Source organism: Magallana gigas, chromosome 8, assembly GCF_963853765.1.
Source record: "Magallana gigas chromosome 8, xbMagGiga1.1, whole genome shotgun sequence".
In the NCBI taxonomy this organism is placed as follows: Eukaryota; Metazoa; Mollusca; class Bivalvia; order Ostreida; family Ostreidae; genus Magallana; species Magallana gigas.
The window spans coordinates 47,989,055-48,008,880 of NC_088860.1; the positions used below are offsets into that span (position 1 = coordinate 47,989,055).

The 19,826-nt window shown below is 33.4% G+C and overlaps 2 protein-coding genes across 2 annotated transcripts; both read right to left on the reverse strand.

Annotated features, from left to right (window-relative positions):
* Window positions 1-8,143: 8,143 nt before the first annotated feature.
* LOC117690202 (uncharacterized) lies at window positions 8,144-11,237 on the reverse strand. Its single transcript, XM_034473688.2, has one exon. The coding sequence runs from the start codon at window positions 11,219-11,221 to the stop codon at window positions 9,119-9,121; it is 2,103 nt and encodes a 700-aa protein (XP_034329579.2). The 5' UTR covers window positions 11,222-11,237; the 3' UTR covers window positions 8,144-9,118.
* A 3,077-nt stretch (window positions 11,238-14,314) lies between these two features.
* Window positions 14,315-18,628, reverse strand: LOC136269729 (uncharacterized). Its single transcript, XM_066069798.1, has one exon. The coding sequence runs from the start codon at window positions 18,601-18,603 to the stop codon at window positions 16,459-16,461; it is 2,145 nt and encodes a 714-aa protein (XP_065925870.1). The 5' UTR covers window positions 18,604-18,628; the 3' UTR covers window positions 14,315-16,458.
* Window positions 18,629-19,826: the final 1,198 nt, after the last annotated feature.

The window sequence follows — 19,826 nt, forward strand, 5'->3', positions numbered from 1 at the left end:
CGGATTTTTTTTATTTTTGATTCTTATAGTTCTCAACTCTAAGAAAATAATGGAGAGATTTTAAAATTCGCGAAGGATGCTTGTCACGATTTTACTCCGATATTAATTCCTCGCGTTTAATTAGGAATCTACAGTAGTCATTTATGAAAATGTTTTGAAATTGGGAAGGGAAATATATCGACATGATGTGTCAGGAAACTGGTCACATACGGTGTTATATATAGCTGTATGATGTACTAAAGACAGCACAGTCTCTGATATCTTTAAACTTTTTAATGAATTGTACAGACCTCAGGACCAGGAAGCAATTTCAGTCTTACATGTAAGTCAAAATTTCAATTAGTCATAAAATAATGGTTTAACATAAAATGACGAAGGAAATTTGTAATTGTCAACATTATATCAGGACAATATAAATAATAAGAGACATTAAAGCAGTTTACAATTTTTGACTTAAGTCTAAGTTTGCTTTATGATCTTGGGGCCAGGTTGGTTGAATTAGTGCATACAAAGTGAAGAACACAATGGAATCTGATTTTATCATACCTATTTTTCCTCAAGTAAGCAATGAGGCTCATGGGCCTTTTTTTAAGTTTTTTAAATTTGGGTAAAAAACATGATGTCATCATGCTCTAAAATGACATCATAATGCTCAAAGGGAGTAATATTTTGTACTAACTATGGATGGAATATATAAAATGGTCTCCACGTGACTGTTGTTAGCCAGTAATTTTTTGAGAATTAAGCAGAAGGTAAGATATATGTCGTCACATTGTGTTTTCTGCAAATGGTTTCAATAGAAGACTCAAAGCATGTTCCTGCTCTTATACATGTACGCCACTTGGATCAAACTGTTTGCATTACCCCTTCCAATTTCCCTTTTTGCAAATAAATCTTGAGATCTCATTTTGTTCACACAGATAACACAGATGCCTTTTATTTGCACGATTTATTGATCTTTCCAATATTAATGTTTACTAACTGTCCTAGAATTAATTGCATTTATAGCTTAACGATTACATCACTATTCATACAAAATCAGCTTGCTACATTAGGATTAATAGGCAAACAACACTTTACTCAGGCACGTAGCATCAGGGGGGGGGGGCAGCCCCCCCCCCCCCCCCCCACTTTTTCTCGCACCCCCCACCCCCCCCCCCCCACCCCGAATTAGGATTTTGAAGATTTTGGGAAAGTTAAATTTTTATTTTTTGTTTGTCAAGATTTTTTGGATGAGTCTGGCTCCCCCACTTTCAAAAACGATGCTACGTGCCTGTTATTGGCATTAACATTCCCTCAAAAACTTGACGTTTTAGTTAATCAAAGTACTAAGAGTACTAAAAGACAAAGGAATTATTTTGTAGGAATATTTAACTAATAAATATATGATATTTTTTTCAAATTCTAAAGTAAAGAAGGATTTGAGTATGACGGTTTTAAAATACTACAGGATTGAAACTACCCTGAGAATCTTACATCTCCGTGCTTTTATATGGAATACATCAATTTATAACAAAACCCCCCAAAAATATATTTTAATAGTTCCGATTAATAATTTTTAAAGAATATAAAAATTGTGCTAAAATAATCAATACAAACTCATGAAAAGCTAAAATTTTTCATCTTTACCCTTGCTTAAAACCCCAAATGTTAGGCAATATGATCTCAATCTCGCAAATTCGTCGTTCTTTTTCTTTTTCAGAACGTATGAATCGATGGTATAGAAAGTGTTGGAATGTTTTCTTTGCATTTTCCAAAATTATGTAGACGAAACTCTTTATTAAAGTTAAAATACAATGAATAACAATTTCCCCATAACTGTTATATATTATGAATTTTATTATGAATTTTCGTGCAAAGACTAACCTAAGAACTTTGCAAAAATATTAATACTTTGTAAAAATTGACAATTCTTAATTTACCTTTGTATTGATAATTTTTGACAATATAAACAGTAAATTATGTTGGTAAGCAGCGTAAACATTTTAGGGTGGCTTTCTGCAAGAGACTGAAAAGACCACCAAATTCTACAGATTTGACTAGTGGTGTAAACGAATTTTTTTAAAATATATTAATTTTGAATTCCGGAAAATCTTTAACAATTGCATCTGCAATCTTATTTTTGCAATAAAAAGATCCATTCTTTCATTACATGCACGATTTCTATTCTTTTATCTAACTGTCTTTTAAAAAAAATAACCAAGGTGAGGGAAAATAGTGTCTCTTTAAAGCTAATTTTAAAAATGATATTTTGTAAATGCATTGTTTCATTCATAATTCATAATTTGGCATTTAAGTTTGTTTTGCTTCTCTGATATGATATATTTGCATGCCTGTTAATCGTTCGAACCTTCGAAGTGGGAGAATCCTAACATTACCAACTTGACTAAAGGGGGGGGGGGGGGGGGTTGTGAGTAAACGATGTTTTCCAACGTAAATAGTGATTTTGCATCTAAAACGATACAAAATTTAATACATTCATTTTTGATTCAATTTATTTTATATTTGTATGACTGCTCGTTTTAAACCTATACCGCATATTTTGCTTTGCTAAGAAAACAAATATATTATTTGCGCGGTGCAAATGATGTCAGTTTTCAATGTTGAAAAAATAATTATCTCTCGACCAACACTGGTGACACAATGATAAATGAACTTAATTTTCCTTTTGAATTTGCAAGAAAATCTTTAAGTTAATATAATACCAGTAACAACAATATTAAGTCTTTTGTTTCCATTATGTCATAGGCTAGATTTTATAACACATTTGTCAATATCATTATTGAAAAGTATGTGTTGTGTTATAACACCTATAATACCTCCATAATTCAGTTAGAAACATTTCTGTTAAATGGTGTTTTTTGCGTGGACCCTGAGGTCCACGCAGAAAATATATAAGCGAGGTTAAACCGGATGCTATGGGGAAAATTCAGCCTGCGCATGAGCTAGCCTGGTTCCTGTGCCTAATGGGTAGCTCAGGGAACCAGGCTAGCACACGTTTATCTGAATCGGGATCGGGATTCCGTGCCATATGCACACATAAGTTCAAAGGCGCTGTAATTGTAAAGTTGTAGGTAAACAGTACAGAAAACAAAGTATTCCTTTTAAAGAAATGATTGGCATGTGATATGAACTATCAGTATTGTGGAATAAGGTAATGTTATGCCAAAACTACAATATTCATCAAATAGCATAATTTGCAATCTTTTGTTGTTTTCCGAATACACATGTAACTTAACTTTACTTTTATAGTAGGCAAGCCTAGAGAACTTCCAGATTAAATTTTTTTAAGCATTTAAGTATGATTGAATAATTATGTCACTGTATAAAAGTTTAAATCTCAAGAAAAATGCATCAAAATATGAAATTTTTAATTTACACAAAGATGTCACTGCATAGTTAACAAAGAAGTGCGAATCGTAATTTGTGCGCAAATAGTAGAATTCACCAAATGCCTGATACTTCACATGCAAGCTTCATTCATAGATAGATCATAATTATTTTAGAAGTATGAATCCTTTAAATTCTGAGATAAAAATTCAGGGCTATACATACATGTACATACGTAATACAACGTACAAATTTAGTGGTTAAAAGCAGAGGGCTAGAGTCGGTGGAATCTCTGATAATATTAAGGCTTTCACGTTTTCGTTGGAAACACATGCAAATGGTCCACGTATTGTAGTCCTTTTTTAAAGGACAGCAACTTGTTTTTACACTTTTCACACGCAACACGCTTATGTAACAGCTTTTCAAAGCACGCCGTTCCAAAATCACTTTGAAATCAACAGCTCTGGTCATACATGCAGGATTATTCACACATCACAGCACGTGACCTCGGTACTCTACCAATGCACCTTTAAAGTGACACCACTGACTGTTTTCTTTTGCGCTAAAGAGTGACATTTGGATATTTATTATATTTGTTTCATTATCCTAATATTAGGTTAAGTATGCATGCCAAAACACTTTACTGATTATAGTCTAAAACGAAAGTAATCGTAAAAATTAAGTTAAGTTAAACTAAACGAAAACACACCATACTACAATCATCACAGTTAACAGTAATTGGGGAGGGATATTCAAGCTTCACAGAGCAGTGGGGGAGAGTAGCTATATAGAAAGATATGTCTCTGCGGGAGATTAATTAATAATGTGCGAACGATATACGATAGAGACAGAGAACCACGTCATGTTTATTCATTGAATCCCATAATTGTTCAATATTTCCCCCACCATAGATGATTCTTGTCTCATTATTTGGTGTCACGGACAGGAGGCTGTATAAAAGTACCAAAAAAAACCACTTTACGATTACATGCCATAATGTGAAGCCAAAACAGCATCAATACGTATTAAACTATTGCATATTAATACTTATTGTGAATTTGAGGTAATTAAGTGAGAAATGATTTTTATTAATTGTCATATGTATAGTTCTATCTATTGTATATTTTGTGATTGCAAATAAGTTATTTATTATACTGAGTTCAAAAACATACCTGGTCTTTTAGTACTTATAGATTTTGAAAAGGCGTTTGATTCTATGTCATGGTCATTCATATACCAAGTCCTTAAATATTTTGGCTTCGGGGAGAATATTATTCAGTGGATTAAGATTTTAAATACAAACTTCCATGCTGCTATTTTACAGTGCGGCCATTTATCACAACAGTTTGTTGTACAAAGGGGATGTAGGCAAGGAGACCCTGTTGCTCCATATTTATTCATCATGTGTGCAGAAATCCTAGCAATAATGATTAAACAAAACAAAGACATTAAAGGTATATTTATTAACGATAATGAACATAAGATATCACAATATGCAGATGACACTTCACTAGCCCTTGATGGTTCACCCAAATCTCTTTTTGCAGCTCTAGAAACCATAGAATTTTTTTCTAGTTTTTCTGGTCTTAAAATAAATACATCTAAGACAAAGATTATTTGGATTGGATCAAAAAAAATTTCAGATCAGGTCTATCATCACACAAGATGGAAATTGGATTGGGGGTCAACAACATTTAACGCTTTAGGTATTCAGTTCTCGGAATTTTACACAAAATTCTTCCAGTTGGCTTCTACCTTAAAAAAATTAATGAAAGAGTCGGATTTAATATGTCTAATATTATACTTGGCCAACTTCCATTGTCGTTTCATAACAAAGTCATTAATTTTATAATTCTTTATATGAAACAATATATATTTTGTTGTCTTATGTCAAATAAGATTCCATGTTTAATTGGTTTCCTTTGTCATTTAAAACTAAAATACAATATTGAAAGATATGCTGCAGTACAAACTTGTAAATTACAATATTTTGAAAAATTATGGGATAGTTGGAAATGTATCTTTGATGCTGACATCTAATCTATTCTCATTATGACTATTTTTTCTATTTCTGTTTTGTCACTTAAACTTTCTTTTTTTTTCTTTTTTCTTTTTATGTAGGCAAGTAACCACTAAATAATACATTTAGGTGTTTTTTCATAAGTGTGGGTGTGTATGTGTGTGTGACTGAATGTCTTTTCTGTATGTTTTTTCCTTGAAAAAGAAATAAATTATAAAAAAAAAAAAAAGTTATTTATTTGAATAATAATAATGAAATATGAATCCTCAACAAATATTGCAATTTTTCGCCGCCGGCAGATGTCCATCGAATCCACCTAGTTCATTGCAAGCTGACTGGTAGCAATAAAGAAAGCTACTAGAGCCTCCGTCTAAAACATTTATTTTACCGAATCAACTGTACTGAACGATGAGATTGCTTATCAGAGGTCACGTGATGGTCAGTGCTTAGAGATTTCTCAAGATGTAAAGACATAAACATGTTTGTGTTTATGTAGTTTGAATTATTTAAGGATATTATTATATATCAGAACTTTCACTCTACAATACTGTTCATTGGATATTGTTTGTATGTAAAACGGAGGAAATTTGCAGATCTAGCTTTACGTGTAATTAAACGCAGTACAAGTAGGGAAAGTTGTCCTGAAATTGATACAATGCCTAACGCAATTCTGGGTATCGAGATTGGAGATGCGCCGATAAAATGTATCAAATAGTGGACACCCTTGTGGAATATACACAATTCTGGATTGAATGATATTGTACCCAATTCTGGGTCTAGTTTCTTAATACATCATATTCTGGATCTAAGATTTTGACAATGTCGTTGAGCAGCATTAGAACCCTGACCATAAATACCAACTATGATGTATAGTACGAAAGACGAATAGGGCCACATAAATATTTTTATCTCGTAAATACGAGAAAAGATCTCGTTATTACGAAAAATAATCTCTTAATAACGAGATCTTTTCTCGCAATAACGAATTAATTATCTCGTTATTACGATAAAATATGTCTTAATAACGTTAACGAGTTAATTATTGTGTTTTTACGGGGAAAATCTCGTTATAAAGTGAAAGTATCTCGTTATTACGAGTTAATTATCTCGTAAATTCGAGAAAAGATCTCGTAATAACGAGTTAATAATCTCGTTATTACGAGAAAAGATCTCGTTTTTACGAAAGAAGATAGACAAATCAGAAAAAGTTTTTTCTGGTATATTGAACTTATGTAAACAAAAACAGGGCCTTGTTATCAAGACAGATAATTGTGAGTCCTGTATCTTGCCTATAACTCTATGACTGAATCTCAAATTTTATTTAATCAATAGAAATCATTGTAAATAATAAAAACAGAAAAATAAAATTTGACCAAACTCGTGACCACGTCCCTTTAAAATCACGTCAATTTCACGTGTTGGTTCCAGTCAAAACGATATATATTGCCTCAAATGTTTATTTTTAAGAGATCAATGCGTCTGTTCCTAGGACGTCCCTAGCACATTTTCACTGCGTGTTTTTACATTAAACATATAACGTGTAGTAGTAATAATCGTATTAAATTGCCCTTAAAATATTAGGAATATGATTCAAAAATATTTTATAAATAAGTGAAGAGTATTAAAAATCCAAAGAAAAAACCTGTCGTCTGCATGTGAGTCCTTTGATCGATACACATGTTAAAAATAATGAACAAAACCGTTGGGGTTACACGGAACAGCCGTCAAAATGACCTAAATAATCGTCATTGTTTTAGAGAAACGATCTATAAAAATATTGGGCTGTTAGTAGAATAGAAATAAAGTTCTTGTTATCGTGAATGTTGCAGGATAACCTCCTCGGTCTCGAAATGTTGTTTGAAATATAAAAGTCTCGGCTAACGCCTCAGCTTTTATCTTTAAAAACAACAATTCTCGACCTCAGAGGTTATTCTGCAACATTCACGAAAACTCGTACTTTATTTCATTAATTAAACATGAAAGATATAACAATCAACGACAACAACAACAACTGCCATAACGTCTACAAATGAACAACCTCAGCCCTTCAGACAACCTCAGCCGTATAGGCAACCACCAAAGTCATATGGGGAGTCGCAAGGATATGACAAGTTGCTTTAAAATATAATACCTGCTTTACCCATTAACTACATAACGTTTATTTACTTCGTAAGTTAAGCACCTTAATGCATGAACGAAATTAGTTCTTAAATAAGACCCTTTTAATACTTAAGCAGCAATCTCGCCCCTTTGATTATTTTGGCCCGGTTCATTTGATACCGTTGCATGACATCTGAGCTCATGTCCTGACTAATTGGGGTTCTTCATTTTGTCTTAGTTTTTATCTCAAGTTAATGCGCTTCTCCTTAAGGTTTTGAGTCGAGAACTGAGTTGATAAGTGACGGCGGAGCCTGAACAGTTGTTAGTAATATCAACATTTTGCTGTTATATTTGCCTAAAACTATATACATTGGTTTTATACGCCTTAATATTTAAAATATTTCAAGGAACATGGTGTTTTTCTTTGTTTTGTTTATCGCATAAAGTATGAATATTTTACTCATACTTTTACCTGTATTCACCGTGCCATAAAAAGAATGCAACCGATCGTCATTAAAACGTTATGAAAATAAAAAGGGATTTAACTTAAAGGTATATGTGGCGTATTTTTTAGTGAATAACAATATTAAGATCTGATTATTTTCTTCATTTCTTTACTTAAAGCTAGGATAATTCAATCACATAACAAAAACACAAGAAATCAAAAAACATTTGTTAAAATTTTTAACGGCACGATAAATCAAAGTACCGAAGAACTGACGGGAGTTGATTTCATCGATGTTTATTTATTTTTAAATCAATGATATGTTATTCTGCACGACAAGTACAGGTAGTTTCTAATCTGTTTTTGAATAAAGCACATTTTTATAATATGAATTTTCGGACTTTGTCGCCTCAAGAATGTTGATAAAACTCCATATGAATCATGTTACGTAATATTTCAAGATATAATTAATTCAATCAAACTATGTATCAGTGATAGAAATATTTCTAGAAAATTTATGGAGGCAAGCAATATTGAACTCTAGTCTCGTTCAACCTTACGCTCGTTATATACTATATTGAACTCTGGCGTAAGAATACATACGACTACAAAAAATATCTAAATTGTTCATACCATTAAAAATCTGACTATTTTCAAGGTATTTATAAATAAGTTTCCTTGAAAAACAATGCTTTAGCTTACATTACATGTATATTGAATTTATCAACTATTTTCAAGAACTAAGTCTTGTCGGCGGCGATGATTTCTGCTTTGGTCCAAACACTGTTTCACTTTCGGTTTGTCAGAGTAACTGCATAGAAGAGTTGATTAAAATCAACTCCCAAAAATACCAAAGATTTGAATAACCCCGTCTTAAATGGGTCATGTGACATCCATTTCGGTCTATCGACAACAATGGCGAAGACGAGAAAGATAGATATACCGAAAAAAGACACAGTCTGACATGGAAAATAGCAAAGAGAAATTAATGGAATAGGAAATAAAGCTGAATTGAACTTAAGTGTTCATCATGAAGTTTGTAGAGGTTTTGCTATTCAAGTTCGTACAAATAAAAATCGGTATTCTATTTGTGTATAAATATACAAATGTGTGTCAGATAAGCCAGATCACAACAGTTTATAAATGCCTATAACTATTACTACGTGATGTCAAGTGTCAGTTGTGTATGTTCAAGTAACATAAGAAACATTTCTTAAAGGACATCAAATCGAGAGTCTGTAGACTGTACATTTTTTTCCATCAGAGAGAATAAATTGTTCGGACGTTTTATCCAAGAACAAAAACAGAGCGTTCGGGTAGTGTGCAATTAGTGATCGCCCATTACTTCCATCAGCCAATATCTGAAACATTCCGCCTTTGTCTCGGTGTTCCTCAGAACCATAATAACAGTTACCACAAAAGCGGTTTTTAGAGCTTGCAGGCATTGGTCGTCTGCATTTCTTTGGTGTTGAACAAACTGCGTATACATTCTTTAAAGGGTCAAAGGTTACAGACTTGATGTTTTTGAAGTCAGGATTTTCATACCGAAACATTTGCTGACCAGACAGAGAGAAACAAATGGCCTCTTCTCCCTTCACTCCAACAAGTCGGTCTCGTGTTAAACACTGTGACGGCAGAGAGTCGATTCCCGGGCTCTGAATCTGTGTTGTTTGTACTTGTAAAACAGGATCAAGTGTAAAAATTAAGATCTTAGCCTTCGTTGCAACTATAATTCTGTTTTGGTCTTCATCAACGCAAAAAGCATCAAAGTTGTCTTTGACGTTAAATTCTGCCATACAGGTTGCATCAATTACATTCTTTTTCCTATTTCTAATCTTCAGCTTGTAAATTGAGGATTGACAGCTGATATACAACACGTTTCTGGTAGAACCAGTAGAGAGGCAAGGTTTGCTTTTCAGTTCTACTGAATGACTAAACTCAATCGCTGTTCCATCAAGATGAAATGCTTTTAGCGAGTTTGGTGCTGAACAGGCAAATATCAGCGTTTCATTATTTACAAAAATCCCTTGGTGTGATGATCCAGGTATCTGAAACTCCGACTTTTTCTCAACCTTTAGTGCATTCGGATCATAAACGTTTTTAAACAATGCTGATGATTGTTCGTCTTCTGCATTTTGTAGGGTACTAAGAGATGGTAAATGCCTCGAAAGACTCCAGATGATCCCAGTTTGTTTTTCAACCATTGTGACATCTTCGATCTTGTCTTTTTCATACACTTGTTTTAGTATGGTCGTGTGGTCATGTACGTACTGAATTTCTTCATCTTTTGAATAAATTGTTTTAAATTGTTCAAACTGTTCTTCTACTTGAGCGATTGTTTTCAAGGCAGCTATAAACGCTTGTCTTGCTGAGCCTTTCCGTTGAATCGCAGAGAGAAGAGCTTCGCCGTTTTTGACAGTCAGCAGGAATTGCTTTAAATCAAAGACACATTGCTTTAGCTTCTCTTCATTTTCTTCGTGTGATTTTATAAAAACCTTTTCAAATTGTTGCTGACATTCATCAAGCCGGGATTTAAGATTTTCAATTTCATTATATGCATTGGACAGAATTGTATCCTTTCTTGCATTAGTTTCTTTGATCTTCAGTTCTTTTTGTTCTATCAATCTTTCAACGCCCTTAGCTATTCTAGTGAGAACATCAATATTACAGTCAACATTTGTCTCTTGCATCTCTTTAATTATTTCTTCCAATGCTTCAACACGCTCACAATGCCTATGCTGAGTCGCAAAACAAATGCTGCAACAAAGTTTGTCATGATCCAAACAAAATACTTTCATAAATTCACCCGTATGCGCACAGCAGGGTTCGTCCAGGTCTGGAACTTGCATATTTTCCTCTCCGTCATGCATTGCAGTTATTTCTGATATTTTGTGATTTTGAAGGCTGACAAAAATTCGATGTTGTCCTGTACAAAACGCGCATATAAACTCCTGACATTCGCGGCACCAGTTTTCTGCCTTGATCTGCTTGTTATCACGTAAACAGACGGCACACGGGTTGTCATCAGGTTTATCCCCCATCAATAAGTTCAGTGAGTTAAGGAACGCATGGGCGGGAAAATGTTTGGCCCATTCCTCTACGGGGACATCCTGTTTGGGACACCCCGTCACGCCCCTACATACCGGACAGCTGAATTCAAATATCGCCTCTTCTTTTCCAATAGAAGCCCTGGTTATATAGGATTGCAGACATGCTTCACAGAAAGTGTGAGTACAAGGAAGACATTTTGGTTTTTTGATTGGCTCCAAACATATTGGACAATTAAAAGGTACATATTTACCAACAGTTTTCCTTTCCACCGCCATCTTGGATGTTTTTGATCAGAACACATTTCATTATGGTACTTTCGTTTTAGCATTCCGTTCGAGAGAGATTGGCGGATCAAGACTATCAAACGAAGGCGTTTAATATTAGAGTTTTCTAACCTTGATTAATAGTCAATCAAGCTTTTAAACGTTTTCCTGTTCTTAATTTTTTTATTCTATATGTAACATTTCTTTTAAACACATGTCTTTAAGTATATACAGCTGTCTCAGAGTCAGTGATTAAGTAAATATTTATTGATCATAGGCATGAAAACCAATAAAACCATGAACATATATTTTCAGTTTGTTTTTTAAAAAAAGGTTCAATAAAAAATAATACACCAGAATTCAAAATTGTATTATATCAGTCAATAAAATGCATAACACATCATTGATGTCTTTGTGAGGAACTCTCGCATCATGATTATTCACATTGAGTTATTTTCGTGTGCTTTCATTATTTTCAAGAAGGTTATAATGTATGCCCTTTATTAACGAGAACTTGATCTTTGGCCAGACATGGACTAATCGTAATTGGGTTATCTTTTTTTTAAGTAAACACTTAAAATATATAATTACATGTACTTTCAAATGCAACTTAATCAATTACAGCCAAACTGTTCGGGCTAATTACATGTATAATTAATGTTTCAGTAATTTTGAATAACAACATAAAAAATGCCGATTATTTGGTTTTGTTTTGGGGTTTTTTTTTATTCTTTTGTACAAACATTTGTATAAATCACGTGTACCTTGAAAGTGTGGGGAAAACATGATGATAATAGCGTGTTTGATCATCCATTTAGAATTTTCTCCATGTCTACCCAATAGGATAGGAGAGAAAAGAGAGAGATAGAATAGGTTGTAAAATATATTTGTTTTAGAGGCGGTGTAATTTTGACTTACCATGTTAGGATTATTTTTTTTTATGAATACGTTTAATGATTTTGACTTTTTAATAGATAACCAATATATCATATACGAACTCTTTATCTTAGATACTGATCATTCTAACTGTTTCTGTTTAAGCTATGTAAGCGCTTCTTATAAAAGAAAACTGGAAAGTTGATTGTCCTGAAGTTAATGTTACTATGACGTTTCCTGTGTAAATGTTGTCAGAAAAAAAAACAGCCACTCTCCCATGTGGAAAAACTAGGACCTCATTGATTGGTTCCCAAGAATACGTATTTGTGAGATATATTCAGGAGAAAAAACTTTTGACATATGTCGGATAATTCCGGTAGAATTTTCAGGTCTCACAAATCGTTATCACCACTTTTAACAAATTAGGTTTCATCTAATAATTGAAGCAAATTTTAAGGAATGATCGGCACGTGAAGTCATTTGTCAGCATCAACATTTTTTTTTTATATTATACAAAAAGTACAACACGCATTAAATGGGATAAACCGCGCTGTGGTTGCTTTTCGACGGAATTGGCAGGAACGAACTAACTTTACTTTAGTAAGCGAAGTGTTCTTCAAACGAAATTCTTACGCCTGTAAATATGTTCAAAATCATCCTGTATATGTATAAAGGTTTAATCAATTTGCAGGTCAAATATCATCAGTATATAAGATAAAGAGTTCGAATAAGATAAATCGATTATCAGACCTGTTAAATTTCTAGGAGTAATCATAAAATTTATATATATATAAATGTAACTGGGGTCTGGGCTGTATAAACAAGTGGATATTGTTATAATTATAGATTACAGTTTTATCTAACTTTTTTACAATGCTGCAGAAAGGCATTTCTAATAGGCAACCAAAATTTGAGTGTTATTTGTTGAGTTATAAGCAAGTTACAGAGCTTGAATATTTTCGCTATGTAAACAAAGCGTTTGTTTACATTTTGAACGTTGAAGTAAAAATTTTAGTTTTAAACCTAAAACAAATGTGTTAAACGTTAGAAACTGTATATCTATGCTTGAAATAAATAAAAAGATAGACAAATAAGCTGGAAAATGCTTTTTTACTGGTATATTGAACCTATGTAAACAAAAACAGGGCATGGGCCTTGTTTACATGTTTAAGAATTGTGAGCCCTGTATCTTGCTTATAACTCTACGAATGACTCTCAAATTTAATTTGATCATTAGAAATGCATTTCTAAAGCATTGTAAATAATAAAAACATAAAAATAAAATTTGACCAAAATCGTTACCATGCCCCTTTAAGATGTGTTGACGGTGTGTACGATTTACTGTTTTTGAGGCAGGGAATATCATGATATAACGACATTCTTCTTAAGTAGCAGTATCATAAAATGTACTAATCTAGTGATTATCATTTGAAAACACACAATCAATAATTTCGCCCAATTTTCGTGATCAAATACTTTGAGGCTCGACCATTTGATCACGCACCAACCAACTTCATCACACACCAACTAACTTCATAATAAGTTATACATTCACAGGTATGAAAGACGGAATCCGCCTTACAAATTTCGTTTACAGTCCGCTTTAGTCATGGTGGAATTTTTTGTACAGGATACCGGTGAACTTTTTGACATTGCTGTTTATTACTTATATTTACGTTCGAAAAAGACAAATCGTTGAGAACTGTTAAAAATAGCGAGATTTTAAGTTTACAATTATCCAAGCGATAAGCGTGTGCAATGATCATTGTACCGTCATGAAAAAGTTCATACAGAATTGAACGTTTTCGTTTTTCTATATTCATATAGGGAAACATATTTGCAAATGTAAATATAAAACAAATGATAGCACGGCCTTTGTTTTATAGAATAATTTATATAAAAACGATTTTTGAAAACAACAGAACAGTTTGAATTGAAAACGACCGTTATTGCATGAACCTATTCAATATTCAAACATTTTTCGATTGTCAAAACTTTTTACAAGTATACGGCACGTTTATAACACATTTACAACAATTATAATTTGAATATGCTCAAATAGATATATTCTTTTGACATTACTTACTGGAAACATTAAAAAAACATGCAATATACTGCTATGTACAGAACTATATACATATAAAAATGATTATATTCAAAATCTTATTAATTTTCATAATCATCAAAATTCACATATACACTATTTTCTATAAAGTAAACACATCCAACATTTGGACCATTACTATTAAATACACGTTTTTGAATACTGTAAAATATTATGATAAATTCTCATCCAAACTCTGTAGGCTGCATCCCTGTAATCAATTACATTTAAGAAAACATACTCTTGGAAAAACCAATTGAAAACCAATAATATATAAAGTACACAGCCAATTGTGCCTAACGTGAAATTCGCATGAAACAAGCTTAAACTTAATTTCACATTAAAAGTGAATGTCAACGTGATTTTTTTTCATGTGAAATCACGCGAATATCACGTGAGACACAATTGGCGGTATGTAGAGGTTTGAAACGTTTAAACGCAATTATAGAATGTTGACAACTGCAGCCATCGGTAGATAGTAATACTTTATATACACCGCCCGTATTACTGTATGCTACAATTGCTCACTTATTATGTCTTCTGCACTAAGAAAGCTTAGAAAGCACAGCATAAAGACTCTTAAAAGGATCAAGCATTATACACTTGATAGTCTTTGTCTTAGGGATCAGTAATCGGAACGTTCCTCATATTAAAGCAAGTCTGTATTGTTTTATCGTTAATATAGCGTTGATAGCTATGTCGATTTATTTTTGCTGCATTTCATTATGCATAAATATCACAGCATTTACAACTCAATAAAGAAGAAGGTGCACACAATGTAGTTCAAAATACATATAGATCAACCAATACAAAAAAGAAAAGAAAATATTACAAAGTTAAACATTTACGATAGAGTTTTAGATTATTAGTTTGTACTCATTACATGTCGTTCCATCAGAGAGAACAAGATGCTCGGCATATTCATTGAAGAACAAAAACGAGGCGTTCGAGCAGTCTGAAATAAATAAATGCACATTACTGCTACATGTATCGCTTTTAAATTGGAACACTTCTCTATGATCTTTGTTTACACGGCCGTGCATGGAACATCTCTTACAGTAAGAAAGACTATATTCACAGTAAAATACAATAACCATATTCATCTGGATCTTGAATTTGATTGCCACAATTTATACAGTAACTATTTTCCTTGTAGCTGCATCCCTCATAGGTTAAATGAACATACATATTCTTCAAAGGGTTTGTTGTCGGTTGATAAACGAAAAATAATATCGGTGTTTTACAAACGTCTGTCACGTTTTCTAGTGGTTATATAAAAAATATTCGAAAACTGGAGATTTGTTCACTGTGAGCATGAATAAACATCTAAGATAGTTCACTTAAAGCTGACATGAATTCATAGATATACATTATTTCCCTTTACCATATATCTACCACCATAGCAGTTGTCGATTTCTATTGTTCTGCTCATCGCTACACACACCCTATATAAGGCCGAGAATACTATTCATGCTTCACCGCATTCAGGAATTCCATACACCCGAACACGTTACCTTGGACGAAAAGACGCATAGAAAAGCGTTTTAAAGAAAAATAATATGACAACCACTGCACTGGCAAGATATATCCAATACCACGAAACAAGACAGGCTGAAATCCAGGCGCAGATACTTCAAAAATTCCTCGATAATTGTAGACCGTTTTGCTGTGTATGTTAAAACATCGCACATGTGCAAACCACACACTGTGGCAGGTCGAGCAATGTCAATTATCGCATGGATTTTATAAACGGGAGAGTATATGTAGGAACGGATGGAAACGTTGTTACTTTCTTGGATTTACCATCATTTAGCTACTGTGTTGGATGTCGCCGGAGTTTTCATGAAGATGCAGAAGTTTTGCACTCTGTATTAACGACACACGTGTTCGATGTGCATGCGAAGTAAGGCAGCACAGTCTGTGCTAAATAATACGGATACCTTGGACATCCTTTCAAAGAATAAATATAATTTGTATTTCATTGATTGTTGTTTTCTTTATTCTTTATTACTACATTTTACTACAATGTGTAGCTCATGCATTTAGAAGTCCGTGCAATGTGAATGCCTCGATCGGAAAGCAACCGACCGTAACTTTCTCAACAGGAATATATATACCCCAGTGGCAGTAGAGGAGCGATCAAAAATAATATGGCGACCAGATGCTTTTATGAATTCATTTCAGCTTTAACAAGTATATTTTTATCGCTAAATGAGCATACACATAACAAATATGTTTAAATAATTATCTTAAAATTAAAAAAAAAAAATCACATATAAAGCCCGTGGACAGTAAATCTATTTCCATCAGAGATAACACATTCTTTGGAAAAGTCATTGAAAAACAAAAACATATAGGGCATTTGAACGTTTGAAATAAAAGACCGATCACTACAGCCATCAGCAAATACTTGATTTACTCCACCTAACTCGATGTGTGCCTCATAACTACAGTGACATTTCTCACAAGGATAATATTCCACAGGACCTTGTCGATCGGGTGTATCAACACTGCAGCCGATGTACATATCGCATCCCCTATGACGCTTTGAATACACAGCATAAAGATTCTTTGAGGGGTCAAACGCTATACAATTGATATTTGTTTCATAAGGAATATCGATCTGATACCGGAACAGTTCTTGACCAGAAACTAAAAAACAAATAATCTCGTTTTTTATAACTAAAGCAAATCGGTCTTGTATAACAGACATCGGGGGTGAGGCAAAGGTTGATGAAATTTGAATTGTTGCTGTTTGAACCTGAAGAAATGGAAAAAGAGTGAACGTTGTAACTTTAGCATTTTTTGCAACCACAATTTTGTTTTGCTCTTCGTCGACACAAAACGTTTCAAAATCTTCTCGAACATTGATCTCTGCAAGACATGAAGCAGTAAGCTCATTAGGTTTTCTTTCCGTAATCTTCAGTTTGAAAATTCTGGCCGGACAACCAACATACAACACGTTTTTGTTGATACTTTTATCAAGACAAGGCTTTCCTTTTAATTCTATAGGATATTCAAATGACTTCATTGTTCCGTCCATTGTAACAGCTTTCAGAGAGAATGGAGATGAGCAGGCAATTATAAATGTTTCACTATTTACAAAAACACCTTGGTGTGCTGACCCAGAGATCTGAAACTCCGAAATTTTCTCCGCCTTCAGTGAATTTGGATCTGGCAAATTTTGAAAAAATGTAGATAGTTCTTTTTGTTCTATGTTGTCAAGGACTCTAAAAGATGGCAAGTGTGTCGATAACTTCCAAATAGTTCCTGATGGTCTTCCTACCTCTGTGACATCCTCTATCTTGTCCTGGGTACACACTTGCTTTAGTATGGTTGTGTGGTCATGTTCATACTGAATTTCTTCATCTTCTGGGTAGTTAGCTTTGAATTGTTGGAACTGTTGCTCTACGTCATTGATTATTTTCATGGCAGTGATAAACTTCTGCTTTGTAGAACCCTTTTGTTGAATAGCGGAGAGGAGAGCCTCTCCGTTTTTTACAACCAGTAGGTATTGTCTCAAATCTAGGACACTTTGCTTAAGTTTCTCTTCGTTGTCTTCGTGTGTTTTTAAGAAAATCTTCTCAAACTGTTGTTGACATTCATCAAGTCTAGATTTGAGGTTTTCAGTTTCAGCATTAACATTGGTCAGTATCTCTTCCTTTCTTGCAATGGTTTCTTTGATCGTCTGTTCTTTATATTCTATTGTTTCTTTAGTGTTTTTTGCTATTTTAATAAGAACCTCAATGTTCCAGTCGATATTTGACTTGGGCATTCCTTCTGCGATATCTTCTAATGCTTCCACGTGCTTACAATGCCTATGCTGGGTCGCAAAGCATATGCTGCAGCACAGCTTGTCATGATCTAAACAAAATACTTCTACAAATTTACCGACATGTGAACAGCAGGGCTCGTCCACGTCTGGAACTTGCAGCCTTTTCTGATCGTCATGCATTGCGGCAGCTGTTGATATTTTGTGCTTTTGGAGACTCACAAAACTTTTATGAAGACTTTTACATGTATTGCATATCAGCTCGCTACAGTCGTGACACCAACTTTCCGCTTTAACTTGTTTATCATTTCGTAAACATACCGCACACAATTTATCAACAGGATTTTCTGCCATTGATATATTCAGTGACGCAAGGAAACTATTGGCGGGAAAATGTTTGGCCCATTCCTCCACGGGGATTCCGTTCTCGGGGCAGCCCGTCAGTCGTCTACAGACCGGACATTTGAATTCAAAGCTGTCATTTTCTTTTCCAATAGCGTCCCTAGTAATATAGATCTGCAAACACGTCTGGCAGAATGTATGTGAACAAGGTAAACGTTTGGGTTTTATTATCTGCTCTAAACATATTGGACAATTGAAAGCTACACATTTACCCACTCTTTGTCCTTTAGTCGCCATCATGGGTGTTTGTCGAGAAGACAATGCATTGTGGTAGTTTCGTTTTGATATTTTGCTGAAGTAGGATTGGCGGATCCAAATTTTCAAATGGACGTAACAGTTCTTTTCCATACCCATATTTATTAACTTACATATGTCTTAAAATCCATATTGTTATCACAATGACTATTTTCAGTACAATAGAATATGTATAGAAAAAATCGAGAGAAATAACTAATTTTTTTAATTGAGTATTTCGGAAATATTTCTTCCTCCTCATCAGGTTTGGATATTTACTCCACCCGAGATCGGAATGAGCTTGTTTAATTCCTTTTGAATATGAAAATGCTAAGCAGGGCGTTGTAGGAATAATAAAAAAAAAATTAAAAATTATATAAAAGCAAAAATTTCTGGACACCAACTTTTCCCCATTCGTTCCGAAAAAATATTTTTTACTTCACATTAGAAGGAGTGAATTATATATTTTCAAGTACTCACATGAATAAGCAGGGTTTTCATAACACGTTATGATCAATGCATAAAATAAAGAGATACTTAATGGTTAACATTTACCAAATAAAAAAAATCAAAGTGTTTGGAGTATTTATTAAAACATATTATTGGGATACGGATGAAATAAACATGGCGACCTGAGAATTACTTCATTTCAGTTATTTCTATTTTTATCTTCAGAAGGTATATCATACTATTTACTACTTTTAAAATCTAACATGTAGAGTAACTGAAGCGCACAGATGCGAAAAAAACCTATTTCAAAATATTTTCACGAAACGTTCACTTTGCTTGCAATGATTTAACGGTGTCTTAACCCTAGCCCCTTTATTTATCAAAGAGTTATTATATTCCATGTTGTGTTGACTGTTGATAAATAGAAATGAACAAAATCATAACTATTGTGACGGTGTTTCACAAAGTATATGGAAAATAACGAACAGAATTAAATTACATGCATTTAATATCAATGTCTAGAAGCATAAACAAAATGAAATGCATAGAGTTATCAGTATGATACTGCTACATGATTTATGTTTGTATCAAAAATAAGTCAAGGATTGTCAAGAATTGCTACATTGTTTCCTACGTTTTGATTTTCTAAAAGAAAAACGTTATTTTCTGTTATAATGTATGTTAAATCATCAATTGGTTTGCCTTAAAATCATTCACAAGTATCTAAGAGTGTACTTTGTTGTATTATATCATATTCATTGTATATGAATTGTCATTGT